Source organism: Triplophysa rosa, linkage group LG20 (genome assembly GCF_024868665.1).
Source record: "Triplophysa rosa linkage group LG20, Trosa_1v2, whole genome shotgun sequence".
NCBI lineage: Eukaryota > Metazoa > Chordata > Actinopteri > Cypriniformes > Nemacheilidae > Triplophysa > Triplophysa rosa.
Genome location: NC_079909.1, coordinates 14177530 through 14197142, shown reverse-complemented (window position 1 = coordinate 14197142; position 19613 = coordinate 14177530). Strand labels below are relative to the sequence as shown.

The 19613-nt window shown below is 38.9% G+C and overlaps 2 protein-coding genes across 2 annotated transcripts in view; both read left to right on the top strand.

Annotated features, from left to right (window-relative positions):
- The first annotated feature begins 1784 nt into the window (after positions 1 to 1784).
- On the top strand, positions 1785 to 15327 carry ece1 (endothelin converting enzyme 1). The gene is made up of 18 exons (XM_057361373.1): positions 1785 to 2359; positions 4096 to 4234; positions 6151 to 6363; positions 6662 to 6786; positions 6912 to 7058; positions 7263 to 7328; positions 7444 to 7632; positions 7741 to 7883; positions 8371 to 8485; positions 10241 to 10351; positions 10430 to 10528; positions 12125 to 12202; positions 12309 to 12412; positions 12526 to 12636; positions 12783 to 12850; positions 13246 to 13436; positions 13931 to 14026; positions 14120 to 15327. Exons 1-18 carry the CDS (start codon positions 2231 to 2233, stop codon positions 14294 to 14296), a joined length of 2301 nt encoding a protein of 766 aa, XP_057217356.1. The 5' UTR covers positions 1785 to 2230; the 3' UTR covers positions 14297 to 15327.
- A 433-nt stretch (positions 15328 to 15760) lies between these two features.
- eif4g3a (eukaryotic translation initiation factor 4 gamma, 3a) overlaps positions 15761 to 19613 on the top strand; it is a 44011-nt gene continuing 40158 nt past the window's right edge. Inside the window, exon 1 of the mRNA XM_057361371.1 lies at positions 15761 to 16415. Within this exon, the coding sequence (XP_057217354.1) occupies positions 16252 to 16415 (164 nt within the window). The 5' untranslated portion in view covers positions 15761 to 16251. The remainder of the gene's footprint in view (positions 16416 to 19613) is intronic.

Sequence of the window (19613 nt, the reverse complement as noted above, 5' to 3'; positions counted from 1 at the left end):
GAGCAAAAATAAATAAAATTGCAAACAAAAATAATGATTCGCAAAAGAAAAAATAGGTGTTAAGAGAAAAAAATAAGTTTTGCAAACAACAATAAAGTTTTGCAAAAAAAATAAAGTACTGAGAGATCAAATATTTTTTTCCAAAGAAAAACTTTAGAAGCAATGATTTTGCAACGTTTCTTTTCCTTTGCAGTACCTACTAATTTATTTGCACTGCCCCTTTAATTCTGCGTTTCAGCCACCTGTGCTTTTGCGACTCGTTTTTTCCTTTGCGCTTCACTTTTCTGTGCGTTTGGCTTTGTGGCACTGGTTTGATGTGGGGGTGGAGTCAACAGATTGGGGCGTGTATAACGGGTCTGGGCATGCCTATGAAGTCAATTCAATGCCACATATATTAGCAAAAGAAAATGAAATTTTGCAAAAGAAAAATAGAGCAAAAATAAATAAAATTGCAAACAAAAATAATGATTCGCAAAAGAAAAAATAGGTGTTAAGAGAAAAAAATAAGTTTTGCAAACAACAATAAAGTTTTGCAAAAAAAATAAAGTACTGAGAGATCAAATATTTCTTTCCAAAGAAAACCTTTGCAGCAATAATTTAACAACACATATTTTCCTTTGCAGTACCTACTAATTTATTTGCACTGCCCCTTTAATTCTGCGTTTCAGCCACCTGTGCTTTTGCGACTCGTTTTTTCCTTTGCGCTTCACTTTTCTGTGCGTTTGGCTTTGTGGCACTGGTTTGATGTGGGGGTGGAGTCAACAGATTGGGGCGTGTATAACGGGTCTGGGCATGCCTATGAAGTCAATTCAATGCCACATATATTAGCAAAAGAAAATGAAATTTTGCAAAAGAAAAATAGAGCAAAAATAAATAAAATTGCAAACAAAAATAATGATTCGCAAAAGAAAAAATAGGTGTTAAGAGAAAAGAGAAAAAAATACGTTTTGCAAACAACAATAAAGTTTTGCAAAAAAAATAAAGTACTGAGAGATCAAATATTTTTTTCCAAAGAAAAACTTTAGTAGCAATGATTTTGCAACGCATCTTTTCCTTTGCAGTACCTACTAATTCATTTGCACCGCCCCTTTAATTCTGCGTTTCAACCACCTGTGCTTTTGCGACTCGGTTTTTCCAACGTGGGAAAAGATGCGTTCATTGCTGCTAAAGTTTGTCTGTGTAAAAAAAATTTGATCTCTCAGTACTTTATTTTTTTTGCTAAACTTTATTTTTGTTTGCAATATTATTTATTTTTGCTCAATTTTTCTTTTGCAAAACTTCATTTTCTTTTGCTAATATATGTGGCATTGAATTGACTTCATAAGCAGGATTTAAAACCAGGGTCTAATCTTTGTTGCATGTGTCTGGCTCAAATGTTGTTGCAACTTTAACCACTGCTTTGTTTACCAATTGGCTTTGTCAGAAAGGAAATGTTAAGGTGTTTCATGAAAAGATTCTGAAAAAAGATTTCATTTTGTTTGTCAAACTTGTTGAGGTTGGACTTCTGATGGGGACAGCAATGCCTGCTTGTCACATTGCGAGATTGTCATCCTTTTATAAGCAACTGAGGAACGCGTAGAGGGCGTGGCTTTATATGGAAACCCGCCCCTTGTTTGGTACAATCCTATTGGTAGGAAGGAGAGGGCGGGAACTCACCTCTAAAAGTTCCCTCCCAGCTCTAAATGAAACCACACTGTGGAATGCACACATTCTCTCTCTCTCTCTAATATGAGTACACTCACACGCCCTCACACTCACCCATGTATGTCGATTGAGTCCTCTCTCCTTCCTGTTTTTCACAAGTTCCTGCCTTTCTACTTACGCTATTGTCGCAGACAGAAAAACTCCCAGGGATCCCTCCTTCAAGAATTCAAACTGGAAAGACTAGCCTCGCAAAAGCCGAGACGGCAGCATAGATGTCTCTGAACATACAGTATGTTTGTTGTGAAGACAGAGCTGAACATGCTTACAAGCTTATTTCCTAGGTGTAGCTGACATTAGGGGAGTTTGAAATTTGGCCTGGGAGGAGGTAGAAAAGCAGGGGTGGGGGAAGAACTTCATTCACACAGAGCACACAGCACCCTTACAGACCGAGCCGAGTGCTACCTCTAGTCCTTGGAATCTTCACAATATTGTGCTGATGGATCTGAAAAGGACACACATTTCCAGCATTCCCTAAAACTGCTGAAAAACTCGCAAAGATTCCCAGCAGAGGTGATTTTGCTTGGTAATGGAAGCATTGAGGGAATCTGTTCTTCATTTGACCTTTCAGATGTCTACCTACAAGCGAGCCACTCTGGATGAAGAGGAGCTGTTGGACACCGGCTCTGATGGCATCTACCACACCTCTAGCATGCAGGTGAGAGGTCATTTTCAGAAATATGATGTGACGTGTTTATGTAACTTAAGACTACATCACAGATGTGCATGTTTAGAAATAGGAACCAGTGAGTCTGTGATTGTTTTGGTCGCAAATTCTTCATGTTGCTTTGTTCAAACGTCGTGTTTCTTTTCCTTTCTAACATTAGCTGTGCGTCAGCAATGGTGTATGATAGAAAACAATACTTCATGCTGTTGAACATTGTATTTGTGTCGGGTTTACTTCTTAAAAGTATTGTATTGTTTCTTTGTTTTTAATAGTTTAAACAATGTGCATATCATGTGTATCCGTCTTCTTACATTCTTAAAAATAAAGGTGCTTCACGATGCCATAGAAGAACGCTTTTCGTCTAAATCATTCCATAAAGAACCTTTAACATCCTGTTTCACAAAAGGTTCTATGTGGCGAAAAAAGGTTCTTCAGATTATAAAAGGGTAAGAAAGAGATGGTTCTTTAAAGAACCTTTGACTAAATGGTTCTTTGTGGAACCAAAATGGTTCTTCTATGGCATCGCTGTGAAGAACCTTTTAAGCACCTTTATTTTAAGAGTATTATCTAGAATTATTGAATTATTGAGGCATAAAACCAAATTTACATAAAAACCGATAGAAAAATGTTCACAAGTGATAAAAAACAAATTGGCCTTTGATATGGTGTGTGTATTCAGACAGTACTCGTATACAAAACGATTTCATTGAAACTCTAAAATGAGGTTGTATTTCTGACATGATACATGTGTGAATTATTATGAAAAATTTCACTTTTTATTTCTAAAGGCCAGCGAAAAGAAGTCATTTTTGACAGCAGCTGGTCCAAACTCTCAGGTTAACTGGTTCTCATTGTACAATATCAATAGATTGTGATTTCTTTACTGATTTCCGAGCTTCTTCATCCTTTAACCATTCCTAAAATACTTGATCCTATCCATGGAATTAAATGTACTGTGTGTCTTTTTTGAAACTATTTTTTGAAAATCCCACACTTTGCTTTCCCATCCCTACTCTTTTTGACCCTCAAGCGACCTGCAATTCAACATATTTGAGTTTGGCATTATAGGATTCATTGAAGCCACACACCAAAACTGAGCATGCTGGGTAAATGTAATTGCACGGCTGGGCAGCTAGCCACTCGATTTGACTTTTGAACTCCAAGAGCTCAACGGGACCTAATCTGACATAACACAAGTCTAGCAATAGCTCTCTAGCTTTAGCCAAACAGAACTGATCAATGAGCAAATGAAAATCACAAGCCTCATTTGATCCGAACTGTGTAGAATATTTAAACTACAAAATCACCTAGAGGAAATGTTTATTGGAGATCAAAGGTTAATCTTTCATAGCATTAAGAAGTCTCCAGTTGCTCTCTGTTTAATCCCATTGCGATCAGAGACTTCATTCTAAATGTTTCTTTTCTTTCTGGGCAGTCTTGAATGGTAATGTATTGTAAAGCATGCCTTCCTATAAAGCAAGTTAACATTGTGGATTATTATCTCTCCTAAGGGTTTAATGGTTAACCAGATGCAAATAACAGCGTGTTTGACATGCCAGTGGTTATCAGTCAGAAACAATAGTAAAGCCTACAGTAGGAGTTCACAACTATGGAAGTAAATGGGGAAATAAATGGTTAAAGGTTATCACCTCTATAAATGTGATATTGCATGGATAGTTATTCAACTTTTATTATATATTTGTATTAAAAAAACTGTTATTACACAGGTGGGATTGCAGCGTGGGCTGGGTCCTCGGTGCTGGGCCGTGAAGACTCGTGTTGAGAGAAAGCTAGTGGTCGTAGTCTGCGCTCTCTCTCTGGCTTTGTTCATCTGCATCATAACTTTGGGTCTGCACTATAAAGAATGTAAGTATATGATTTTTTATGTAAAATAAAAATAGGCTAGTGATTGGTGACCCCACAGTTGAATTGAGCAGCAAAAGACAAAATGTTTGAATAAAATGATTGTAATTGACATTTACGCATTTGGCAGACGCTTTTATCCAAAGCGACTTGCATTGCCTTGTACTATACATTTGTTTCTGACTATGTGCAATCCCCTGGGATCGAACCCATGACCTTGGCGTTTTTACGAAGCTCATCGCTCTGAAAAGCGAGGTGTGCTATGATTGGCCAGTTAACCAGTGAGTAGTGATTGGTCGAATACGGCCAATTTTAATATTTGGAACATCAGGTTCCAAAGCAATTGTAGTGACAGGTACGCCCACCTTACTTCCGTATACATTTGGGCGGTCTTAGTCAAATCATACCACGAACTGACGTAGATTTGTGGGGGTGTGGTTACACGAGGCGTTTCAAACAGGTCTGGGTGAGCATTCGCTTTTAGATAGAATGCATCTTTTGTTCCGACACTTTCATTTTTGCAATTGTACTTGTCTAATACATGCATGGGCAACTAATAACACACCAAAGACACAGAAAAACACGTATTCGCGCCATATGACCCCTTTAAACCAAGCTCAGACTAATGTCGCTCTAGACCGTATATAAAAACTCATTTAGTTTTCTCAGCTCAAAATGTAATTTCTGTGTTATTGTGAAGTAAATTCCACTTCCTGCTATTCAACCACCCACTGTTGAGCAACCATGACAAATGACTGCATGAAACCACAGGGACCAGACTGGTTAGCCCCTGTTTCCTCAGTCTTCCTCAGGCCTCCGGGGTCTTGGTTTTATCTCTTCGGATTAGGAGCATCTTCGGCACCAAATGTTTTTCTTAGAAGAGCTAACAAAGAAGTCTATTATGGCTTTGTTTTCACTTGCTCTCTTTCTGTGCGTCAACAAGCCAAATAAAAACAGCGCCTTTCCTTCCAATATCGAATCTAATACTTGCGTAACCTCAGACAATGGAGTCATTTCCAGTCTCGAAGCTTTTAAAGTAAACACAAATGCGTGTCTAATCATTTTGGAACGTTTCTTAAATGCTTAAAAACAAAGACCACTCATTTAAAAAGTACCAGAAGTATTACCATGAAGTCTGTAGGTGGAGTATTACATTTTCTTGAGCAAGGTGCCGTAGTAATACAGTTTTTCAAATAAAAAAGATCAACTCCAGTTGAAATCTAACCCTTCAAACCTCATTGGATGTATGGTTTTACAGCCAGTCTCAAATATATATCTCACCACCACAAAAGTGTGCATATGAATAATAGATGCGTGCAAATGAACACTTTTCTTAACCTTTATAACAAAAGCAAGTCACGCAGTCATGCATCATGGTAGTACTGTGGTTTTTATTTACTGTAATATTGAAGTACTACGAAAATACCATCACGATAGCTGCTATCGTCTTCTAGGGCTTCATTTCTGATGGCTCTAAGATTTCTGTGGCTTCTTCATTTCACCCTTAATTTGGTCAGGGTTTTGAATAAAATGACCCCTTTCTCAGAAATTTTGGCTTCGGCTTTTGTGAACAGTGAATAGAAGCCATCTGGAACATGCCCTGGGATCTCCCTCAAAGAAATGTTCAACCCGTATTTATGACATGCGTATGAGGTATAAAGTATCGCTCACCACAATCCAAAGCCTTAATCAAAGCCATGTTGACTTTACCTTTGAAAGCTGTAAGGATAAGTTACTTTCACAGTGGGGAGGTTTGTTTTTGTTCCATGCGTTGAGCCAATATTGTGCTTCATTTATGATCTCCCCTGTGTAAGATATGCAGGGCGAAAGAGACATTGGAAACACTGTATTATCTTTTTTGACACAGGAGCCAAAACTGTGTGTATTGATGTGTATGTATAAATTATGTTTTGAAACAGCTCATCCGGGAACGTGCTTGTCCGAACCGTGTGTCAGTGTGGCAAGCGCAGTCATGAGTGCTCTCGATCGGTCAGTGGACCCCTGCCAGGATTTCTACAGCTTTGCTTGTGGGGGATGGATGAAGAAGAACCCGCTGCCGGAGGGGAAGTCCCGTTGGGGTCCCTTCAGCAACCTGTGGGAGCACAACATGGCGGTGATGAAGAACCTACTGGGTAAGAAACACAAAGTCTGATGAGATTTTATTGCTCAGTGTTTGCTCTAAAATCATGAAATCACAACTGACCCTGTTTACTGTCCTGATACACGTTCCTGGTTCTAATAATGCTATTCAGCCATTCTTTTGCAAAGAAAAACAAGTTTGTCTACTTAATCTTTCATCAAAACACTTGGATCTGAGGATCCTGTTTAACCATCACATAACAAGTATCATGTTATGCGTTGAATGCTGTTTTAATATTAACTTAGAGTGAAACATAGTTCTACAATTTATTTTTCATTTGTTAAATTTAGAGAACACCAGCATGAAAAGCCTGAGCAAAGCGGAGCAAAAGGCCCAGTGGTATTATGAAGCCTGTATGAACGAGAGCAAAATTGAAGCACTCGGGGCAAAACCACTCCAGGATCTCATCAATCAGGTGATCTCGGATGCACTTTTGACCCTGGTTATCTTATTTATCTTATATAATTTATATATCAGCAACGATGAAAACCTGCTTTTATTGTGGGATATAATTCTTGATGAAGGAATATTGTTTTCCAGACAGGAGGTTGGGGCTTGACCGGCCCATGGGAGAGGGATAACTTCCAAGAAGTTTTACGGACTGTGTCAGCCATCTACCGCACTTCCCCATTTTTCACAGTTTTTGTCAGCACAGACTCAAAACACTCCAACAGCAACATCATCCAGGTGGGTTCACTTATCGGGAAATGCGAAGGATGTCATTTATTTATTATCATAACATGGATTCTTAAACGTGTGGGGGAAACAACTCCTACACTTTCTGTCAATGTCGTGTTTTGCTGTCAGAAAATATTTAATAACAGGCTATACAGTATGTTACGATGCATGTCACGGTTGCTTAAGTGAACACTCTTTCTATTTTTTCCAAAGGTGGATCAGTCCGGGTTGGGACTTCCATCTAGAGAATACTATCTCAATAAGACAGCCAATGAAAAAGTAAGCACTAATGTTTGTTATTAACTTGGAAAACTGTGTCTCAGCCAAAGATGCTCTGCTGTTGGCTACAGCCTACGTTTACATTTTAATGTTGATTTTTCTCCCATGCCTTCAGTATTTAAGCGCATACCTAAACTTCTTGGTGGATCTGGGGATCCTTCTGGGTGGCTCAAAAGAGACCTCTCAGAAGATGATGGAGGAAATCGTAGACTTTGAAACAGCCCTGGCGAACATCACCGTCCCTCAAGAAGCGAGACGTGAAGAGCTGAAGATTTATCACAAGATCCAGGCCAAAGAGTTATCTGTGAGCAACCTTCCGTCATTTGTAATACAGTAAAGCAGTCTTTCATATTTCATATTTGTATGTTGCATGTGAGCTGGGATGTTAGTCACGTGTTTGTCTGTGCTGTAGACATTGGCTCCTGCAGTAGACTGGATGCCTTTCCTCTCTGCAGTGTTTGTTCCTGTTGTCCTAAACGATTCTGAACCCGTGGTTGTGTATGCTAAAGAATACCTCCAGAAAGTCTCAGAGCTCATCAGCAACACTAACAAGAGGTAACACAACAGACACAACATTAGACTAAATCAATGCTTTAAATTTACAGTATTTATTTTAGCATTTCTGTTTGGTAGAACCACTGTGCAAAAATGACACTATTAAAGGGATACTCCACCCAAAAATGTTTTATTATATCATCATTTACTCACCCTCAGGTTGTCCCAAAACACAAAAAAAAATATTTTGAATAATTTAGGAAAGCAAAGTTCTAGGGCACCTTTGACTACCATTAAAATGTTCTTACTATGGTAGTCAATGATGTCCCAGAAATGTCAGTTGCTAACATTTTTCCAAATATCTTTCTTTGTGTTCAACAGAACAAAAAATGTATACAGGTTTGGAACAACTTGGGGGGGATGGGGGGAGTAATTCATGACAGAATTTTCATTTTTGGGTAGAGTATCCCTTTAAAATAGCTTTACTATATAACGTAGTGGCTATCTTTCAGACCTGAATTGAATAAAAGTATTATGTCTCCCCTAGTGTTTTGAACAACTACATGATCATGAAAGTGGTGCGGAAAATGGTGTCCATCCTGGACCAGAGGTTCCAAGATGCAGAGCAGCGTTTCCTTGAAGTCATGTACGGCACAAAGAAGGTGAGAACAGTGATCAACGTTGCCAGCTGTCAGCCCACAACACGTCTGCCTCTGTCATGAATGATCAATCAAATCTCTCTCTCTCTCTCCCATTTTGTTTATACTGCTGCAGTCAACTATAAAAACATTACCTTATTTTTCAAGTAGATGAAAATCATAATTTATGTGCAAATTTATGTCATTCATAAACAACGGAACACAAATGTGACTGTCTGTAAAATCCAGGTTAAAGTCTCATAATTAAGAAATTAGCAACATCAAAGTTTGATTTTACTCATTAATTTCTTTATGATATGAATTTTTGACATGGTTTTACTCAGCCAATATGAAAGATATCAAGGTTATACTTTTAATGTTCTTTACATTATGTTGGATGATGTTAGGTAGAAAACCTTAAATTACAAGAAAGCCTTTTCACAGGCCATACCAGAATCTGTTTTTCATATTTGGGTGAACTGTTCCTTTAAATTTGTGCATTAAGTTTCTCTTAAAAGGCTCATTTGATACATATGAGCTAATTTAATAGAAAAATTAAAAACACAAAAATCATCATACTCCTATTCTGTGTCTTGCAGTGATCTCTTATAGAGTAACTGGTATCTGTTGATATTTTGAGTCTGTGCTCTGTGGGGGAAGACTCTTATCAGGGTGAGATCCTGTTGCCCTGGCCTCACTTTCCGCTGGGGTCAAGCTGAAATAACAAACAAAAGACTGAGCCTTAGCTGTGCGCGTGATGGGTTATGATAAGAGGGAGACTTTAAGGATGGTACCTTTACGGAAGTTACGATTGACTTCTTTTCCGTATCGTGGCGTACATCCGAGTGAAACGGCTTCTGAAATTTGAAAAAAAAAGTAGTGCGGGGCTTTATTTTGGCCTTCCCTTTTTGATTGGTTTGTTTTAAGTTGGGCCTGGAGGGGAGGGCTAAAAATGCCTGGCCATTGGACAGTCAGTAGTCCTTCCTCTTTTTTGTTGCTTTCATCATGTGGTGAAGAGTTGTTGTTGAGCTTAATGTTTTTGATTAAAGAGTAGGTTACACTTTATTTTACAGTGTAATTATACATTTAAGTACTGAGTAATAAAAATGAACTGCATGGATAAATCCTTTATAATAATTTTCCTGTTTGATTTCATGGTGACTTTAAGGCTTAGTCCGTATCCGGTGTGGACGAAATGTAAAATTATAATGGGTTGGGTTCTAATGCGTTTTATTGTCTTTTGGTGTAGACACGGTGTTAGGCACAGTTTAACTTTATGTAGAATTAAACTTAACATAGAATAACTTTGTAGAATAGAATTAAATGGAGTCACTCTTGTATTTAACTAAACTCTGTGTGTACAGGAGTGACAACCATATTTATCTGCATTGTGTATGTGGCCATTGTGAGTCCTGTTATCACTAAAGCTTTAGTTTTGATTCTAAACAACAGATATGAAGTCAAATGGACGACAAGACATGTCCTGTTTCTACCGCTCTCTGGGCGTCACACATCAGGAACTTTCAAATGAACAATGAAATGTCTCCTTTCATTGACTAAGTGTACTTTACACAAACTTGCTGTAGGTTCTAGCTTGCTGGCACCCCCATTGGTAAGTCCGGAGTAGTCGGAACAGTTTATTTGCAGTAATTCACTCATACAACAACTACTTTGTTGTGTAGCCGCAGAGACCTATGTCCTGATGAAACTTGTTTGTGAGGTGTCACATTGAGAAGACTGTGCCGCTAGCTGTTAATGCATCACCTTTATGTTTTCCAGAGCTGCATGCCACGCTGGAAGCTTTGCGCCAGCGACACGGACAGCGCTCTGGGCTTTGCCCTTGGGGCGCTGTTTGTCAGAGCTACCTTTTCTGAGGACAGCAAAGCTTTCGTGAGTATCCTGTGATATGTCGGGCTGTCATCTATCCTGAGGCTTATGTACTAAGTTCTTTCCTGATGTGTCCGTCAGGTTGAAGATATGGTCTCGGAGATCAAATGGGCTTTTGAAGACAGTCTAAAGACCATTGTCTGGATGGATCCGGAGACAAAAAAAGCTGCCAAAGAAAAGGTGAGAACCGACAGCTTTGAACGGAACAATTGCATGTGATGTTTTTCCCCGCTGTTTCCCACAGGGATGTTCCTGCTGAAATCAACACCTTGGATGTATCAGATTTTGTTCTGCTTTTGTTTCAGCTTTGTTTAGTGCTGGTAATGATCTCAGTATATGGTAACTTCTAACCCTACATATACAGATTTTTTTCATAATTTACTCACCCTCGTGTCATTTCAAACCTGACTTTCTGTCTTCTGCAGAACACAAAAGAAGATATTTTGAAGAATGCCGGTAACCAAACAATATCATCCCCTATTGACTCCCAGTGTATGAACACAAAACCACGGAGACATTTCTCAAAATATCTTCTTTTGTGTTCTGTAGAAGAAAGATTCATATCGCTGCTGTCCTTCTGAAACCTTGTATCTCCATATTTAAAGTAAATCATTATTATTAGTCACCCTTTATGTTTGCTACCAGGTTTTGTAAAACTCTAACCAACAAGAAGTATTAAAAAGTGCTTGTTAACTTCGACAAACCAGTATTTAATCATCGAAAAAGTTAAGTGTTTTTTCCATTTCCTGATAAACAGCGAATTTGGACATCCAAGGTTTTGGAAGGACAGCGGCGATTGAAATAACACGATGGTGAATAAATGAGATAATCTTTATTTTTGGGTGAACTATCCCTTGAAGCCAGAATATCAGAGATAACTTGAATTGGGCGGTCCTGGCTTATATACCCCAGCAGCAACCATATAGAAAACACTAGCAACCACAAGGCAATAAATTGTAAAAAAAAAAAAAAAGTAAACCTTGTGTTATTACTTAAAACTAACATCAGCTGTGTCTCGTTTCGTAAGGCTGCATCCTTGTGTCCTCCATAGGTATCATCCTCTAAAGGATGCGGTATACGGAGGATTCTCAACTTAGAATTAAACGAGACGTCCTTCGTAGGACACACTGGCAGAAAAGGAAACAGGAAGTACCACGTTGCTATGACAACACGTTGCACTCGCACACCTGTCAAATTAATTAAAATGATTTCTACATGATTTAAGAGGTAAAAAGTTGATTACTTTCTACCCTAAACAATGCCAAAAGTGTTCAACAAATGTACAATTTTTGCCTTACTGTTTCAAAACGTTTAAAAATCACTAAACACTTGTAAACCTATTTACTAAATATGCCTGCTAAGATTCAAAAAACGTGACACAAATTGTGAACTGTTAACATTTAAACACCACATATTTGATTGAATGTGCAGCTGTTGCCGTTTATTCAAATAACAGACGTTGGCCGACGCAAAGAATTGTGGGTTATCTCTAGCAACGAAAGATACTGCTCATGTATCCTCCGAATTCCTGTTAAAGAAGGTCGTATTTGAAGGGTGCCTCCAGAGAGTCCTACCTGATTTTATGAAACGAGACAGCCTCCTCGAATGAGACCTCTGGAGGACGCAACCTTACGAAATGAGACACAGCCATCATGTTACAGGAAAAGTTTGAAATTGTTCTTATGGCTTGTTGATGCTCGATAGTGCCATCTGGTGTTAATGTGCCCTGAGCTTTTATAATGCCACACACATTTTCATTGCCTTATTTCCACCTAGGCAGATGCAATATACAACATGATTGGATATCCGAAGTTCATCATGAACCCCAAAGAGCTGGATAAGGTGTTTAATGACGTATGTATATATTTTGTTAATGTATAAATATTTTGTATGTGTATTTTGTTGGTTATTAGAGCACCTTAAATAACACCTTGGCAACCCTTCTCCCAAACTCTCTCAGTTTGATGTTATTTCAGACCTCTATTTTCAAAACGTCATGAATTATTACAACTTCTCTGCCCGGGTGACTGCCGACCAGCTTAGAAAGGCTCCCAACAGAGATCAGTGAGTTTCAGTCCGACTCGTGTACACATTTCAAGCTCCCAATGGCAGTTTTTGTCTCCACCAGTGCTTGGTGAGGTCATCAGGTTTTTGTGTGTGTTTTTCTCCCTGCACAGATGGAGTATGACCCCACCCACAGTTAATGCCTACTACAACCCCACCAAAAATGAGATGGTACTTCCAGCTGGCATACTCCAGGCTCCCTTTTATAATCATGCTTGGCCAAAGTAAGAGTCTCCCGCTAAACCTCACCTGCTTTGCTTATTTAACCTCTTGTTTAGGTTTTAAGAAACACACAGTTGCCCAGTCTTGTATGTCAGTAGGTGTTATATCATGACTTTCTTCATCTGAGTGTGTCTGGGATGTTTTCTAGAGCCATGAACTTCGGTGGTATAGGTGTGGTTATTGGGCACGAACTCACCCACGCCTTCGACGATCAAGGTAAAGAAATCATTTTTCAGAAGATTGCAAACTGCAAAGCATGAGAAGGTAGGCCAACTTTTAAACGAGAAAGTGTAAGATGTGGTAATTCTCCAAAAAGAAAGATGTGACAGATTTAAAAATTATAAATAAAAATGTTACAATTCCAATATTGTGGAGTGTGTCACTGATTAAGGAAATTACTAAGCGTTGTTTCAACCTACACATATCTGATTATATGTCATACAGGATTCACTATACAGTATATCTATGGGTTGCTATGGTAACTGTGAATGCATAAATTAACATTATATCAAATGACATATCTTGCACATCATTATGTAATTAGCACATTAATTCTGTAATGATTTTACAATATGCAATATTGTAAAACAGTGTTTCTCTCTGCCCTACAGGAAGAGAGTACGACAAGGATGGAAATTTACGTTCATGGTGGCAAAATTCTTCAGTCGACGCTTTCAAGCACCAGACACAGTGCATGGTGGAGCAGTACAGTAACTACAGTATAAATAAAGAACCTCTCAATGGAAAACACACTTTGGGAGAAAACATCGCAGACAACGGAGGCCTAAGAGCAGCTTATAAGGTTTGTAAAATATCCTGATGTGGAACAAGACTTCGCATGCTCAACAAGAATGTAAATTATTCTAATTCAATCATCAGGTTTGGTTTGTTTATGAGCGAGGAACGGGAAGCCAACGGTGACTTTCCATAACGACGTGCAATGACGTACGAGAAACTGATACGAAAGGCATTACAATCTTCATATTTCTCTCGTTGGCGGCTTTGATAGCTTTGGGGCCGTCGTGATCCCATCTCGCGGAAAAGCCTTACAGCGCAACAGGTGGCTCGGAACGAGCAGCTCTACCTCTAGTCACTCTCGCACATTCTTTCCGTTGGCTTAAAAGTCATAGGTTACAAAGCATGTGGTCGGAGAAGACCCCGCTTTAACCTCTCTGATGGGGAGGAAAATAACCGTTGACACGAGGGCTCCATTTAACACTTTGTATTTGCGATCTCTGTGTGGAGTGTGATAGGCAGAATTATGAGAGGTCTAATGTTAGCACACTTGCTTTGCAGGCTTATGTAAACTGGATCAAGAAGAATGGTGAGGAAGCCACTCTGCCTGCTCTTGGGTTGACCAACCATCAGCTGTTTTTTGTGGGATTTGCTCAGGTTTGTGCCACAAAACGTTTAAAATTATATGATAGAAAAAGATTTAGTTTTGTTATGGTCTCATACATTCTGTTTGCTTTTGGCTCTTTGTAGGTGTGGTGCTCAGTCCGGACACCCGAAAGCTCTCACGAGGGCGTTATTACAGACCCACACAGCCCATCTCGTTTTCGGGTCATTGGCACTGTCTCCAACTCCCGTGAGTTCTCTGAGCACTTTGGCTGCGGGGCAGATTCACCCATGAACTCCAAACGAAAGTGTGAGCTGTGGTGAAAATATTAACAGTGAGACTGAGCCTGCAGTGAACACTTCTGCGCTGTGGTTATCACTCAAAATATGTCAAACGTCCGTCTCAGGTTGCCTTATCTAGACTGCCAAAATTGTGGTGGACTACGTATTTTCCAGCAGCTATTTGTCTGGGGTGTAGATTTGGGCTTTGTGGAAGCCTTTGGAACTGAATTTGATTCTTATACAAACTTTCAAAACACTGGAAATAGTGGTTATATGTAACGGGAGAAAGATATGTCCCTGCAAGTCTGTTTTCGTTGAATATGATTTTTATAAGCAAATGCTTTTATTTTTTTAAAGGAAATAATATTTATTTTCTCACTGTACTACATTGGGGTTTTCTTTCTTAACGTTTGCCAGCTCTTGTGCAACGTGTTTTTTTAACATTGTTAAATAATATTGTTCACATTTTGATGCATGGTGTTTTGACCCCATCTGTTAGGACTGTTGATTTTGTGTCATATGAACTTTATTCGTTAATTTACAAGACTGAGATAAATGATCAGATATTATCTAACACATATGTTATTTAATTATGTTACATGAAGAATACATTACTGCTGTGTATTATGTAACTGTTCTGTTTTCTGAATTTTTATTGCTGGACCATTATACAACAAAAACATTTTTTTTTTACTTTTTAAACAGAATATGCAAATATTGTGCAATATATAGTCTTTTTGTAGCGGAATTGCAAATTGCAGTTTTGTTGTTCAAGAGTTTTTTCTCGTTTTCTTAGAGGCTTATTGGGGGAATATTTTCTGCTGATCTTGAATTAAAAGAGACTGAATTAACAAACTGAAACTAGATGAATCATCTATGGTCAGATTATAAGATTACCATTTTTGCTCTGCTGGTATAAAAAATGTTACTGTGTGTTTCTGTATACCACATTAACTGTCATTCAGTGCCTGATACTTACAATGAGTTTGTATTAAAAGCTCGTTACTCAGACAATAAGAATTTAAATTAAATAATGAATCAAAAGAAAACAGGAACAACGGCAATTTTGTGGTTTATAACTGTAAAATACATGGGTGTGTAGGTTTGCTCTGTGCGTCGCCCCCTATCATTACCGACAGATGTCGCCACTTACACACGTATTAATAACGACAGAAAATTATTCAAATTCCCCCACTATTAAACTTCTAAAAATGTATTTTAACGCCATTTTACACATTCGTTAACATATTCAAACAGATCTGTTTAAAGAAGTGTAATGTTTACAAAGAAGCGTCCTCCAAACTAAATAATAATATTTACAGTAGTCGATGTCTTCCAAACAATAGCTGGGCGGGCACTTTATAAAGTGAAATTACATGTTCAAATTCAATCATCATGTATCACTGTCCATTATTCATCGGTCGTGTCTTTCACAGACGATCGATCGCTCTAAATGTGCTCTAAACATTGTGTGCAACACAGCGCTGGCATGTGGCGACTGCCTTCATGACGTCACGGCCACTGGCGTAAGGTGAGCCCGAGCGCTGCCGAATTCGTCCGACGTTTACCGAGCCGTCCGTCCAGCCGGACTGCTGGAAGCAGCCGCAACAACGCCATGTTGAGTGAAGTCTCCCATCTTTACGAGAAATTTTTACCATGCGACTCGTTGATGTGATGTCCTTGAGCAAAACGGAGGGAATACCACCGGAGTCGGTCATCTGAGCGGGACGAGAAGAGGAATTTAACCGGGGAGATTCAGGGAGGCTGGAGGGGAATACAACCCCCCCCATACCGTCTCCATGCACAGAACACATACAACCCCAGACTCTAATGATAAAATGACATTTTTGTACTAACAGCCAGATTTGATTTGAATCCATGGCATAAGGATACATTTATACGTTCCGGCCTCCGTAGAGAGAAGAGACGGCCAGATTTTGTTGGACCGTGTGACCATTTTTATCTGCGTATTGTTTGTTTTTGTTTAATTGTTTGCTATGAGTTTGCCGCCGAAAGTCGTCTCGAACCCGGCCGCTGTCGCTGTTAGTGGACCTGTAACCGGACCGGCACCGCCAACTCAACTCAGAGCAGCGCTGACCTCCGTGTCGTTACCACCGGGAGCCCAGAACGCTCCTCCGCAGCAAGCCGTGCCGCCTGCCCAGTATCCTTCAGTAACAACAAAGCCCCCTCTGTCCCACACAAGTGATCAGTGGGGAATTTCTTTTATTATCAATAGACCTGTTGTCAATGTTTATTTGTTTACATTTGACTTAAATGTGATGCTGAAATGACTGCGCAGGTGATCGATCGTATCGATAGCGTTTATTATTATAGCGTGATAACCGTTGTCAGGGTTATCATGGGGGTTCGCACGGAGGGATGCGGTTGGATCAGCTGCGTGAGTGTTTTGCTGTCTGCTGGTGGTGTTACGCACTGGTGTACTCACTTGCTTTGTTCATTGAACTTGACAATCCCAGCTTTGTGTGCACAGGGTTCATCACAGTTGTATTGAGACTCTTCGTACCTGCTGTGTTCGATGGATTTGTACATTTAGTATTCCGATCTTTTTGTTTATAACCATATACAATTTAGTTCACATGATCGTCATGTTTATGTTCTTTTCACAGCAGACTGTAGTGAAATTCACTTTCATTTCGGCGTTGTCTCCGTGATGGACTGGTTCAGTACTAGCATTATTTTGTGTGTTAGCAAGCAATACAAACCAGATTGTTTTAATCCTAGGTAACACAGAAAACACTTAAAGTTCACCAAAACATGAAGATTGTGTCATCGTGTACTCACCCTGGTGTTATTTCGAACCTGTATGACTTTCTTTCTTTCTTTCTTTCTTTCTTTCTTTCTTTCATTCTTTCTTTCTTTCTTTCTTTCGAAGACCAAATAAGAAGATATTTCGAAGAATGTTGGTACCCCAACAACATTGGACCCCCATTGCATTGACACAAAACCACTCAAAATATTTCTCAAAATATCTTCTGTGTTCCACAGAAATATGACTCTTACACAGGTTGTACATGACATGAGGGTGAATAAATGACAGAATTGTAATTTTGTGTGAACTATCCCTTTAAGTCAGTTGTCGCATTCACATTACATTACACATTACATGTCAAATCAATTGTTAGGCCAGAATGACTTTGTGCTTTTGAAGCATTTGTCATAAAGACGTTTGTTAGGTTTTAAGTAATTAAACCGCTGACATATAGCTCATTATTATAACAAAAGGCATTTCAACACATTCTGGTTGTCAGACATAAGCAGAGAAAAGGTGATGAACTACACCAGTGCTTATTCTTTCTTGGGGGCATTCGTATGAAACTGAGGGGAAATTATTTCATGCATCTGCTAAAAAGGAACCACTTGCTTAAAAGTTAAAAAGGTAAAAAAATGAGAAGTTAAATTAGTTGGGAGAAAATGTCAACAATCAACCGTTGCCAATCGTGTTCTTCAGCGGAATGCAACCCATGCATTGTACCGAATGGCTTAGCTGTTCAAATACATTTTGTGGCCATTGTTTGTTTGTTTTGGAAAAACAACTTTTTTTGCTGATCAGCCGTCTCTCGGCAACAAACATTTTTAACACAATAACACAACGTCAGCAGATATGGGTTGACCTCAGTCTAGTTTTGAAAGGAAATCACATGACTCGCCTTTCTCACTAAGTTGGATCAGGCTAAATATATGCAAGGAATTCCTGCCTGATTTGACGTGATGTTGAGTAATGAGTCCAGTAAAGACTGTTCAGACTCAGCTAAGTCATTGAGCAATAGATGAACTGCAAATCTGGGTCACTCTATTGAGCTGTTTAGGAATTTCTCTTGTTCTGCAGGTCTGAGCCATTATTTAGTGAGGTAGATTTGGTGAAGTGTGTATTTTCTGCACAGATAACATGGCATTGGGTAATGTTGCCATGTCGGGATTTTCAAACGTGTTTAGATAGAGCTATAGTGTTTACACTTTTTTGGGGAAATCATCCTTAAGAGTTTATAATGGTTATCATACATATAAAGCTGGTATAAGAGTGTTTTAGCTGGGAAAGGATAAAAATAATAATCTTGAAGTAGTTTAGTTTATTTTGTCGCAAATTTGATAGAAATCTGTGTTGAAGCACGACTTCAGTGAATCCTCCTTTATGAATTTGTGGTTTTCATTCAGAAAATAGTTGACATCAAGTTGCCTTTATATGTAAAACAGCAGAGTCAGACCTGTCTCGCCCTATTATTTGCTTAAGTGTGGTAAATGGTCAGAATGGAGGCTTGTTTATCTCAGTTGCCTCCTGCACGCACCGATTTTGCACAGCTTTTATCACATCTGTTTATTTGGAAACAGGTAGTTTTATTGAATGTGACTTACAACTGATCAATATTACAGCACAAACAGTTTTATGGTGGGAAAACGTCAAATCGTCTCTGTAAAATTGTCCTCAATTGCTCAGAAAAGTACAAAAGTATGAGCTTGTTCAGAGACGTGACACACTGTGAAGTAACAGAAAAAGAAAAGCAGAAGGTTGTTGTGTTAAAGGTGCTGCGTGAATTTTTTTGGAGGATCTATTGACAGAAATGCAATATAATAAACATAACTTTGTCTTTAGAGATGTATAAAGACCTTACATAATGAAGCGTTATGTTTTTCTTACCTTAGAATGAGCTATTTCTGTCTACATACACCACAGGTGCTCTTCAATGGCATTCGCCATGTTGTTTCTACAGTAACCCTAAACTGAACTGCTCTACAGAACGCCTTTTGTAAATATCGTTATCTCCTTCGGGAAAGAAGCGAAAACGTGATGACATCAAATGTCTCAGGGTCTGAGGCCATGTTGAATATCTGTAATTTAAAATATAATTAAAACCTGAAAATGTCCTGGTAGATTTCCATGCCTCCATTGAAGCACACAAGATGCTCTTTGGAACATTCTCAAATCCTGCTGGGATAACATGGATCATCAGGTTTTGCTGGAGTCCATGCCAACGTGATTCATTAAAGCAAAATTGGGACATATAAAGTAAAAAACCATGGTACATTTTTCAGTTCAAACTCGGTTCATTCGGTATTCTAACATAAAACTATTAGAAAATCACGAGTGGCCTCAGATTTATAGATACCACTGTCTGTATTTCTTTAATATTTGATGGTTTGGATGGATGGGTACTGTTGTTTTTAAATAAGTCTGATTGCTTTAGAAGTGGGTTTAGATTTTCAAACCTCTCATTTTTTATTTATTATGTTGGCATGCCCTGCCCCGTCCAACATGATCTCAGCCATGAGACGTCCATCATTGAGTTCTCCCCCATTGTAGACCTTTGTTTTGCATTACATAGGTTAAACAATTCTCAAATCG